The following is an 11,024-nucleotide window of genomic DNA, read 5'->3' as shown; positions in this document are numbered from 1 at the left end:
TGGCTGCTGCTTCCAGCCCACACCCAAGGAGGCTGCTCTTCTGGCTCAGCGGACCTTGGGAGCCAGGAAAGCGGTGTGAAATGAGTGGGTATGCCCTGCCTTTCCTAAGTGGTCAGAACATCCAGGGGATTGCCCTGGGTGAGATCTTCCAAAGCAGAGAGGAGCAGAGCCTGGGGCAGTGATCAATCTGTACTTTAATGGCTACACTGCTGCAGTCAGAACTACATGGACAGGAGGGTTTCGGGGTCCCCTACCTGGGCATTGCACACAGTCTGTTTCACTGGACAGAAACCTAGAGTCAGGCCTGAGTGACCATAGCGGGCAGCTTGCCTACCACAGCAGAGAGAACCTCAGAGTGGAAGGCCAGTGAACTGGCATCCAAGCGGCCAGGCTGCTCTAATGAACCACACATAGTCTGGAGCCTCCTCTGAGGAAAGCAGGCAAGAGGCCCAGGTGCTGCTTCCATGGGCTGGGCAGGAGTGCGGACCGGTCTCTGCAGGTCGGGATGCCTTTCACATGTTGGTGCTCATCCGTGACTGGCTGTTGGCTGGCGTCAGCTCCCCTTGGCTCCCTTCTCTAGGCGGAGACTGCAGTGGACAGAGGGGTCAGTGGAAGCTGTGTGAGTGCTGCCCGTTCCTTACCCCAGCTGCTCACCTTGACATGGATCTGGTTGCGCAGCACAGCTGCCCTCAGAATCATGGCCTTGGCACGTCGCTGGAACTCCTTGCCCATCAGCAGGGACTTCTCAAAGGTGGTGCTGCGCTGATCCACATCTCGAGCATACAATATCTGTACAAGTAGGAGAAGCAGTTCAGAATGGCCCAGCAGGCCACGCCCCCAGCAATCCCAGCCCTAACTACGTACCTTGCTGTGTGAATCGATGCGGGCATTAATGAGCCCTTCCAGGATGAGCTGTGTTAGCTCATCCTCCAGAGCCGCAACTGTTGTGTTGAAGGCTGCAGCCATCTTGTGCATATCAGCTGACACGTAGGGGCTGAAATACTACAGGATGGAGGCCACAAGCTGTCCACTGTCCCCAGTGTCTGCACCCCACACAGCCTCTGACTGCCACTCCCCTCCCCCACTTACTTGGATGAGAGCCCGGTTGCGAATCTGGGTATACAGCGTCCGGACATGGGGGGCCAGGTACATGTCCAAGAGCAGGTTGTCCTGCAGAGGAGAACTGGTCAGTGACCCGAGGCACAGGCTAGCCCAGTCTCAGTGCAACTGTTCCTGTTTCCTACCTTCATCTCATCCAACATCTTCAGGCATGAGGCATACTTGGACTCATAGAATTTGAAGATGATGTCTCTGACCTGTGGCTCCAGCTCCAGGAACAGCTTGAAGGAGCTGAGGATACCAGAGTGCTCAGCTAAGAAGGGACTAAGGGCCTGACCCTGGGCAGGCACAGGAGGTAGGAGCCACCACCCAACTTACCTGCTGGAGATGACATTGCGTTGCAGCTCCTGACGGTCAAAAGTGGCTAAGGCACACAGGCCACCATAGACAGCCACATTGCTGGGGGACAGCAGCTGAAGGCAGAAGGGGAGGTGGGGCCAGAGACCTAGGGTCCTGGGTCATGGGTGCACACACCAAGGAGGAAGCCCAGAGCTGGGGCCTGGCCTTCCTACTACCCACTCAGACATGCTTAGACCTCATTCAGGAGAGGTTACCTCAATCCATGAGCCCTCACTTCCTCTTATGGACCTGGACAAGCTCAAGAGTCCTACATGTGCCTCCTCACCTCTGGGAAGTCACAGTGATCAAAAGAAGCCAGAAGGAAGCACTTCGCAGCTTGCTTATACTTTCGTGCAGCCAGCTCAGCCAGGCCTAGAGGGACCAGGCAGGAGACAGTGAAGACAGGCTATTAGAGGAGGTTACTGGAGCCCTAGGAGACTGGTCATCAGTGGACAGCCCACTGGCCTCCTGCCCCCAGTACCCCTCAGTTTGTTAGTAACAGCATCTAACTGAAGACATTCCTGTAAGTATGTCTTCAGGGAAGCCTCAAATGCCATAACATACAGCCAGGCTTGGAAACCAGCTCATCTACTTTCCCACACCCCACCGGCTTCTCTGCCTGAACACAGAAACACACGGAAGCCCTGGAGCCTGCCAGTACTGTACCTCTAGCTATTTCCCCAAGGTTACAAGGGCTTGAGGTGGCTGGAAGCCTCACCTGCAGCACACTTGAGCTTGGTGAGGATGGCCTGGGTCTGGCTGTCCCGCTCTCCACGCTGCTACAGGGGAAGGCAGCAAATATGAGAGGCCCTACCCTGCCCTCCTTGTTCAAGGGGCTCTACTCCCTGTCCCCCAGCTTACCCAGGGAAGGGTCAAGAGCAAACTCAAACGGAAGTTGAGGCTAGGAATGGGTATGGGGGCTACCAGGGGGCCCCATGGAGGTGGATCTTACCTCAGCAATCTCTGGAGTAGACTCAGCCTTGCTGACATAGCTTAACACATGAGACCAATTTTGCAAGTAGACACTGACCTGGCAGATGAGTAGGCAAGGCCGAGCTAAGTCTGGTGGCCTCTCCGGGCCCTCCATGCCTACCCACTGTCCCCTAGGTCACCTTGATGACGTTGAGGCACATGTTGATGACATGCTTAGCACTGGTACAGTAATCCCGGGCTCGTGAGTAACATTTGAGGGCATTGCTGAGGTCCCCGCAGTCCAGGTAGTGATCACCCAGGTCATCATGGCCGCGCCTATAGGCCCGGGAGTGAGTGGATACTGGTCGAGGAGCCAGCCAGGCCCAGCTGCCCGCCTCCCCTGCCCAGAGCAGGCCGCACCTGATGCTCTCTTTGATGGAGTTGCCCTTGTAATTCTTCAAGTCTGTGTCCAGCTTCTCCAGTTTCAACAGGGCCTTCTTCCGAGTGGCCTCCACCCAGGCTGTATCCAGGGGTGGGGGCTCTACTCCACTCTCAGGAACGGCATCAGGTGCGTTCTGCAGCTCCCTGAAGGATAACCTAGCCATGAGGACAGCAACAACCACAAGAACCAGGGAGGAAGGGGAGAAGACATAACAAGCCACAGGCTGGTCTTCAAGAGGCCTTTGCTTTGCCCCACCCAAAGAAGCCCACCCGCACCAGGGGCCCTTTACAGAGACATTTCCTGACCTAGGAGCCAACAGTCAGATAGGGAAGTTTTAATGGAGGATAAAGGGTTTTGACCCCCCTTTTTTTGGGGGGGTAGGAGAAGGACAGCTACACCAAGTTCTGAAGAATTAGGATCCTAGCTGTGTGCACACAGGCAAAGGAGGCCAGGAGAGAGAGAACAGGGCCTGCTACCACCTCCCTGCCACAGGACTTAACTACAGGGTACTGCTACACCACAGGACTTAACGTGTACAGGGTACTGCTACACCACAGGTAGGATGCTGGGCATGACGGGCACAGAATCTGGTGGTCACTTGCCCCCTCCAGGGCCTTACCTGGTAGCCTCAGAGAGCTTCCGGTGGATCTCTTCATACATATCCACATTGAAGGTCCTCTGTACGAAGGACAGGGCCATTTTCAAGGCCTCGACCCGCAGTGGAGGACACCGGTCAGCAATGAACTGCAGCCGCTCAATGCGCATCAGGCCGCTGTAGCTGGCTGCATATTGCTCCAGGTCCTGGTGGGGGAATGGGGGGAGCAGGTAAGCAAGGACCTGACAGCCTGAGCACGGATACCAAACCTTCCCTACAGAACTGACTGCTGTCCCAGATTCTGGGAAGAGGCCACTGGTGTGGATTAAGGACCTTCGGGTCCAGCTCTGCACTGGAAAGCAGGAACACAGGCACACCCGCCAAGTGATGGAAGTTGGGGTGAGAACAGATAAAAAAGCGTGTTGGCTAGAAACAGACTTTAACGGAGGTGTTCCCACTAAGACGGTGCAGAGTCTTAAAACTGCCTGAGAAGCCAACACAGGCGGGGCACATGAAAACCCAGTTTCGTGGCTCCGAAAGATGTCACTAAAGTGGCTGCTAGGCGTCGCCATCTCCCAAAACTATCCACTACGGTGGAGAGTCTGATTGGACCCCTTAACAGACCCAAGTGACAGTAGTCCTCCCCGCACAAAGATCCGTACCAAGGTGGGGTTCTCCACCACGTAGTTGACATCAGGTGCGTTCTGGGGGTCTTCCTGGGGATCGACATCAATCTGCATAGGTTCCACAGCCCCCTGCAATACAGAAAAAGCTCCCTGACACACAGCACCAGGGAGAGCAGGGACGTCCCAAGGTACAACTGCCCTGGGCTCCCTCGGGCATTGGTGGCCAAGCGCCCCCCTCTGCTCTCCCACACTGGTGTGGGTCACAGTTCTCTGACAGATTAATGAAGCCTCCTCCAGGCCACAGATAATAAAACTGACTGACACCCTCTCTGCAGAGGTCAGGAGAGCCACAGCAGGCCGGCCACGGTGCGGAAGAGGCGCCGGGGCCTCGGGCGACGCCGAGGGCCGCCTCCCGCAGGCAGGGCGCCGGGTACCTCGGAGAGCAGCGTGCAGGCCGAGAGACTGGCGCTCAGGCTGTAGTCGCCCGACGTCCCGGGCCGCAAGTCCGACCTGCTGTGCGCAGGGCTGCGGCTCAGGTCGGACGCCGACGACGACGCGGAGCTGGGCGCCGGGCTGCCCCGCATCCTGACCGCTCCAGGGCCGCCAGCGCCCGCACGGAAAAGCGTTGGCGCGCGAGGCGGGGGCGGGGCGGGGGCCGGAGCCCAGGGCGGCCCGCGAGGCTGGCGGGGCTCGCGCGCCCAGGCCTGCGCCGCGAGCCCCGCCCCGCCCGCCGCGAGCCCCGCCCACCGAGCCCGACCCGGGCCGCACAGCCGCGCGGCGAGCGCAGCCGCCAACCCCTACCTGCAGGTTAAACACCTGAACCGGCAGCGGCATCTTCCACCCCCGGCGCCGCAGAGCGACGTTCACTTCCGGGGCGGCGCGGCCGTCAGTTCCGGGTCACGGCTCTGGGCGGGGCGCTGGTCGCTCTTAAAGGGGCCGCCTCACTCTCAGGCGGGCGCCCAGCGCCCGGGCCGGGGCGAGCGTATGAACCGTGTGCGGGGTCTGCTGTGCCGGGCCTGCCTCGCGCTGGCCGCGGTCCTGGCTGTCTTGCTGCTGCTGCCGCTGCCGCTGCCCCTGCCCCGCGCGCCCGCACCGGACCCCGGCCGGATCCCGACTCCCGGTCTGTCTCTCGAGGTCTCCCGCCTGCAGCCCGACGATGTCTTCATCGCAGTCAAGACCACTCGGAAGAACCACAGCCCGCGCCTGCGGCTGCTGCTGCGCACCTGGATCTCACGAGCCCCGCGGCAGGTGCGCACCCCGCCCCTGCCTCGCGGGTCCGGGGTCCCGGGCTGGACTCCCCTGCCCGCACCCCTGCTCCCGGGCTGAACTCTCTGCCCGCACCTCTGGTCCCGGGCTGGACCTCCCTCTCCTCCCCTCCCCCTCTGGTCCCGGGCTGGACCCCCCTGCCGGCACCTCTGGTCCCGGGATGGACCCCCCCTGCCGGCACCTCTGGTCCCGGGATGGACCCCCTGCCCGCACCTCTGGTCCCGGGCTGGACCCCCCTCTCCTCCCCTCCCCCTCTGGTCCTGGGCTGGACCCCCTGCCGGCACCTCTGGTCCCGGGCTGGACCCCCTGCCCGCACCTCTGGTCCCGGGGTGGACCCCCTGCCCGCACCTCTGGTCCCGGGCTGGACCTCCCTCTCCTCCCCTCCCCCTCTGGTCCCGGGATGGACCCCCCCTGCCCTCCCCTCCCCCTCTGGTCCCGGGCTGGCCCCCCCTGCCCTCCCCTCCCCCTCTGGTCCCGGGCTGGAACGCCCTGCCCGCACCTCTGGTCCCGGGCCGGCCCCCTCCCCGCACCTCTGGTCCTGGGGTCCCCGCGCCTGCTCCCAGACCTCACTGGGTCCTCTGGTGCCTCATGGTGTTTTCTCCCTCAGACGTTCATCTTCACCGATGGAGAGGACCCTGAGCTCCAGCTGCTGGCAGGTGAGACGCCCCCACTGGACTGAGTTGTAGCTACCGGGGCAATTGTGTTCCTGTGTCAGGCACCTGGCTGGGTTCTCAGAGCTAGTGGAGGGCAGAGCCGGGATGGGATAGCCAGTCCACCTTCCAGTGCCCATCCTTCGGGCCATCAGCTCCTCACCCGCCCCACCCCGTCCCTGGCACCCATTTTCCTTGAGGAAGCCCCGTCGGCAGTCACCTGTTCCCACCTGGGCTGTTCTAAGTGTGGTTGGGCTGCAGTCTAAACAGGAGGCAAGCTGAAAGTCAACCCTGAAATTTCCCATTTCCAACCGTGCAGGTGGCCGCCTGATCAATACCAATTGCTCGGCCGTGCGCACGCGCCAAGCTCTGTGCTGTAAAATGTCGGTGGAATACGATAAGTTCATTGAATCCGGACGGAAGTAAGTACCTCACCCCTCAGAGAACCCAGGGCTGAGCGTGCTGGAGGCTCCCACCCAAACGGGGGGCCTCAGTGCATAGATCTCTCCCTCCGCCTGCAGATGGTTCTGCCACGTGGATGACGACAACTACGTGAACCCCGAAAGCCTGCTGCACCTGCTTTCCACCTTCTCTTCCAACCAGGACGTCTACCTGGGGCGACCTAGTTTGGACCACCCCATCGAGGCCACCGAGAGAGTCCAGGGTGGTGGCGCCGTGAGTGCTGGGGCCAGCATCCTCCCCCAGGTTGACCTAGCGAAAGCTGCAGGAGCTGAGACTGGGCTAAGACAGGCATGGGCCGGGTGGCCTGGTTCCAGGCCCTTGGAGCTAGCAAACCAAGCATAGTGATAAACAAGGGTCCAGAGACCACGGTGACTTGTTCGGAACACCTGTGCCCTCTGCAGACTCTCCTGTACGGTGGCCCAGGATGACATGACTCAGCTGGAGGGTTGATGGTGAGGAGCCCTCTCCTGGGCAGCCTTGACCGAGCTTTCCCTTTTTCCAGTCAAACACAGTGAAGTTCTGGTTTGCTACTGGTGGGGCTGGGTTCTGCCTGAGCAGAGGTCTTGCTCTCAAAATGAGTCCATGGGCCAGGTAAGTGGGAGGCTGGGAGCCCAGCGGCCTGGCTTGGGGAGGGTAAGGGATACGTAGGTGCTGACTAACCCTAACCCTCCAGCCTAGGCAGCTTCATGAGCACAGCCGAGCGGGTACGGCTCCCTGATGACTGCACGGTAGGCTACATTGTGGAGGGGCTTCTGGGCGCCCGTCTGCGCCACAGCCCCCTCTTCCATTCCCACCTGGAGAACCTGCAGAGACTGCCGTCCGATGCCGTTCTGCAGCAGGTGAGACACCCAAGCCTGGGCCTTAGTCCACTCCTATGGGGACCCAGCCTCTCTCCCAGGGGGTCTTCCAGTCATGTAGAGCTCAGGAGAGGGCTAGCCGCAGGGTGCCCTTGTCCCTGGGGAGTGAGCCCTGGGACAGGCCCTCAGGAGCAGAAGCTCATGGCAAGTCTCAGAGGGGCTTCTTTATGAAGGGCCACTGTCTTGCTTCTCCAAGCCTCTACTTTAGCAGGTAAAGTACCCAAGAGGAAGAACTGACCCCCCACTCTCCCCGATCCCCCTCCCAGGTCACCCTGAGCTATGGGGGTCCTGAGAACCCACGTAATGTGGTGAATGTAGCCGGAGGTTTCAGTATACAGCAGGACCCTACACGGTGAGTGGGCACCGGGGTATTTCAGCCCCGGAGGGCTCTGGTATCAGCCCCCTGCCCAGCAGAGCTGACCTCACTTCTTCCCCTGGCAGGTTCCAGTCTGTGCACTGCCTTCTCTACCCAGACACCCACTGGTGCCCTATGAAGAACAGGGGTGAGGTAGCTTTTCAGTAACTGATGACCCCTGGTGGCTCCCTCAGGCCTTGGATTCGGCAGCAGAAGACGAAACTGCTCGAAGGCCTCCCACAATCCTTCTTCCAGTTGGGACACAAGGTTCCTCGGGATCGTGAGGACAGCTGGACTGTGTGCGGAGATCATCCAAGAGCAACAAGAAAAGTAATGCCGCCGAGCTGTGTACGGATGCTGCTGGCCCAACCCAAAGGCCCAGGAGGGGACGGGTCCCCGACCTCCCACAACTACAGCTTAAGATGGTGCCTGGTGGGCTAGTCGTGAAAGGGTGGGCTCCAGGCCTGGCCACAGACTCTTCCTGGGTTGCTCACAGAACCGCCATCCAAACCCAGAATGTGCAGACTACCTGGCCGCTGGATGCTTAAGGTCAGCCCAAGGCCCTGCTTCCCAACCACGCTGCTGTTCATCGTTACCTCAATCCCTGGCCTCCCATCACCACCAGGAGATGTTCTTCCTTTAACTGGAGGTTTAGGGGTTTCTTTGCTGAGCTTCCCAGAAATCAACAGCCAGAGCCTTTCCTCTGGCCCCTTAGGAGCAAGATGCAGCCCCAGCACCTTTTACAGGGGTGTCCCGCGGGAAGCGACTACAGTATTGAGTAAAGGCTTCTGTGACGTTCCTAGTTTGACTCCTCTCGTAATAAGCGAGCTGGACACCTGGCAGCTTGGCTCTGCGGATATTCACACAACCGCTTATTCCTCCAGGAAGGCCTGCTCCTACAGCACCAGCCACCTCCTTAACCCTCCATACTGTGAGGCCAAACAGGACTAGAGAGTGGTCTTCTTAACACATGGGATGGAACCATCGGTACACATACGTGAGCATGGCAGTTATGCGTTTTGTGTGTGGGGTACGCTGGTGATATGGGAGAGCGTAGTCATAGCTGCTGTGTGCATGGTTGTGCCTGGGTACATAGGCACATGGGTAGTGTTTGTGTGAACATGGCTGAGAGAGGGTCTGGACCCTGGCCCACGTGCGCTTGTGTGTGCTGGTGCATATGATTTCAACTTGAGATGGGCTTATGGCTTCCCGGTGTCACTGGAGGGGCTTGTGTGTGTGAAGGGCAGGAAGCAGTAAGTCGTGACTGGGTTGTACTCACCAGAAGTGAAACTTGCCTCGGAGCCCTGCATGGTGGTGCAAGCCAGTAATCTCAGCTCGGGAAGACGGAGAATTCAAGACCAGACTGCGCTATGCAGATCTGGCTCCAGAATTAAGATACCGGGGGCTAGCAGATAGCGCGGTCACTGCAGGGCTTTCCCTGAAAACCTGAGGATATGGATTTGGGCCACAAAACCCACATTAAGAGAAAACAAGCCGGGCGGTGGTGGCACACGCCTTTAGACCCAGCACTCGGGAGGCAGAGGCAGCCAGATCTCTGTGAATTCGAGGCCAACTTGATCTACAGAGCTGGTTCCAGGACAGCCAGGGCTACACAAGGAAACCCTGTCTCAAACAACCAAAGAGAGAGAGAATAAAACAAGATGTGTCGTACTTGAGGGCTGGCACCTGGGGGTAGGCTGCACGTGAACAGTCATACATACAAGGAAGAGGAAACTCCATCTTGGGTCAAACCCTATAGGTTTTGGGGTTCTTAGCCTGCTGGGTTCCAGGGAAAAGCTCTGGTTCTGCACAGTCGGGTTCCTGGTAGAAGGCCAAAGACTGAGGCTGGGAAACAGTTGAACGGGATGAGCTAGAAGCATGGAGCGTGGGAGCTGAGGCTGAGAGACAGGCACACATTTGGATGGGATGAGCTAGAAGCATGGAGCGTGGGAGCTGAGGCTGAGAGACAGGCACACAGTCGGATGGGATGAGCTTGAAGCATGGAGGATGGAGCTTGGAAGCTGCTGCAGAGTCCTCAGCAACATAGAGATATGAGGGAGGGAAGGTGTCCCTTGTATCCGCCAACGCAGCTATGACCTTGTCACCTGCCTGGGACCCTAATGTGGGCACGTGGCAAGTCACCACCCCACCCAGCACCTGGAGTTCGGAAGTCTCCTCTGATTTCCTCCTTAGCCTGCACTGTATTCTCTCAGGGGCTCCACCAGTAAACACAGTGTCTGGATTGCAAGGACCAAGGACAAGAGCAGTCTACACCAACAGGAGGGGTGTTTGTAGACTGCAGGGGTGGTAACCACCCAGAGCCGACCAGATTGGGACTGCCAGGGCCTTTCCAGAGTTAATGCAGCTTACTTAAAGACTATGTGGTTGTATCCCCAGTACCTCCACCTGCCAAGGCTGGTCCCGTGACCTAAGCATCACATAGCCCACTATATCTGTGGAAGAGCAGCTCCCACCCCATCCTGGGATCTCTGGATCATGAGGAGAAAGATTAATAAATGCCCTCTTAACTGGGTGGTGGTGGTACACACTTATAATCCTAGCACTCAGGAGGCAGAGGCAGGCAAATCTCTTTAAGTTCGAGGCCAGCCTGGTCTACAGAGTGAGTTTCAAGATACCTAGGGCTGATACACAGAAAAACTTGATCTCAAAAGAGAAGAAAAATCAGTCTGGGTGTGGCGGTGAGTACCTATAATCTCAGCACTCAGTGTGTAGAGGAAGAGGATTAGGAGTCAAAACTTCCTAATGAGTTTGAGACCATCCAAGTACACAACTGATATTTCCCAAATACATGACCTTCTGGATATAGCTATGTCATGTTTTCCTGTCCACAGTTCACAGTTTCCGGTTGGTGTGTGTGTGTGTGTGTGTGTGTGTGTGTGTGTGTAAGACAGACCTCTCTGTCTCTGTGAGTGTGTTCACCTCTGCATATTTGTGTTCATCTAGAGGTCTGAGGTGGTTGACAGTCATCTTCAATTGATCTCCACACTATTTTGAGACAGGGTCTCTCAGTGAAAATGAAACTTACCGTTTCAGCTAGACTGGATGTCAGAGAGTCAACACCCTTCTTCCCTCCTCCCTCCTCCCTCCTCCCTCCTCCCATGATCCTCTTGCTCCTTCCCCAGGCTTGGGTGACAGATGTCTGCTGCCTCCTTGCTCAACTTTTTACCTGGATGCTAGGGATCCAAGCTGAGTCCATATTTGCACAAGGACACGACTCACTGAGCCATCTCCCCAGCCCCACTTTAGGATGTATAGTGAGAGGTGTTCTTTTTCACGTTAGTTCCTAAGTTGTGACAGCGCTGGTTGTGTCCCTCTGGCTCACATAGCCTCCAGCGGCTCTCAAAAGCTTGCCTTTCTCCCCTTCTTGGGGAAAGTCTTTG

General features: G+C 58.3%; 2 protein-coding genes across 12 annotated transcripts; one reads left to right on the top strand and one right to left on the bottom strand.

Annotated features, from left to right (window-relative positions):
- Window positions 1-176: 176 nt before the first annotated feature.
- LOC121444593 (COP9 signalosome complex subunit 1) lies at window positions 177-4,932 on the bottom strand. 8 transcript variants are annotated; one of them, XM_041646440.1, is made up of 14 exons: window positions 4,835-4,932; window positions 4,070-4,162; window positions 3,432-3,613; window positions 2,791-2,967; window positions 2,571-2,706; window positions 2,411-2,488; window positions 2,177-2,234; window positions 1,745-1,830; window positions 1,438-1,532; window positions 1,245-1,350; window positions 1,090-1,170; window positions 865-1,002; window positions 655-789; window positions 177-587 (listed from the first exon to the last, which is right to left on the bottom strand). In XM_041646440.1, the coding sequence occupies exons 1-14, from the start codon at window positions 4,865-4,867 to the stop codon at window positions 513-515; spliced, it is 1,473 nt and encodes a 490-aa protein (XP_041502374.1). In that variant the 5' UTR covers window positions 4,868-4,932; the 3' UTR covers window positions 177-512. The 8 variants fall into 8 exon arrangements, with proteins under 8 accessions (XP_041502374.1, XP_041502376.1, XP_041502372.1 ...); XM_041646442.1 differs by having other exon boundaries at window positions 2,791-2,955; window positions 4,835-4,931; XM_041646438.1 differs by having other exon boundaries at window positions 2,177-2,237; window positions 4,835-4,930.
- Window positions 4,924-10,696, top strand: LOC121444594 (beta-1,3-N-acetylglucosaminyltransferase radical fringe). Of its 4 annotated transcripts, none has more exons than XM_041646446.1 (8): window positions 4,925-5,281; window positions 5,907-5,955; window positions 6,269-6,371; window positions 6,471-6,624; window positions 6,914-7,002; window positions 7,085-7,250; window positions 7,535-7,620; window positions 7,818-10,696. In XM_041646446.1, the coding sequence occupies exons 1-8, from the start codon at window positions 5,018-5,020 to the stop codon at window positions 8,062-8,064; spliced, it is 1,158 nt and encodes a 385-aa protein (XP_041502380.1). In that variant the 5' UTR covers window positions 4,925-5,017; the 3' UTR covers window positions 8,065-10,696. The 4 variants fall into 4 exon arrangements, with proteins under 4 accessions (XP_041502378.1, XP_041502379.1, XP_041502380.1 ...); XM_041646443.1 differs by having other exon boundaries at window positions 4,928-5,281; window positions 7,710-7,961; XM_041646444.1 differs by lacking the exon at window positions 7,535-7,620 and having other exon boundaries at window positions 4,924-5,281; window positions 7,818-8,047.
- The last annotated feature ends 328 nt before the right edge of the window (window positions 10,697-11,024 follow it).

This window comes from Microtus oregoni, unplaced genomic scaffold, assembly GCF_018167655.1.
Source record: "Microtus oregoni isolate MIOR12 unplaced genomic scaffold, Mior012 000134F_ref0000037, whole genome shotgun sequence".
Classification (NCBI taxonomy): domain Eukaryota; kingdom Metazoa; phylum Chordata; class Mammalia; order Rodentia; family Cricetidae; genus Microtus; species Microtus oregoni.
Note: the sequence above shows the minus strand (reverse complement) of the source record. Positions and strands in the feature narration are given on the sequence as shown.

Bases quoted from the DNA above. Each gene is read 5' to 3' on its own strand.
- LOC121444593 (XM_041646434.1), bottom strand. From the start codon at position 4,617: ATGCGGGGCAGCCCGGCGCCCAGCTCCGCGTCGTCGTCGGCGTCCGAC. The intron at 2,707-2,790 runs GTGCGGCCTGCT...CCGGGCCTATAG, and splicing joins TCCATCAAAGAGAGCATCAG to GCGCGGCCATGATGACCTGG. The intron at 1,351-1,437 runs GTAAGTTGGGTG...TGGTATCCTCAG, and splicing joins CGCAATGTCATCTCCAGCAG to CTCCTTCAAGCTGTTCCTGG.
- LOC121444594 (XM_041646446.1), top strand. From the start codon at position 5,018: ATGAACCGTGTGCGGGGTCTGCTGTGCCGGGCCTGCCTCGCGCTGGCC. The intron at 6,372-6,470 runs GTAAGTACCTCA...CTCCGCCTGCAG, and splicing joins TTCATTGAATCCGGACGGAA to ATGGTTCTGCCACGTGGATG. The intron at 6,625-6,913 runs GTGAGTGCTGGG...CCCTTTTTCCAG, and splicing joins GAGTCCAGGGTGGTGGCGCC to TCAAACACAGTGAAGTTCTG.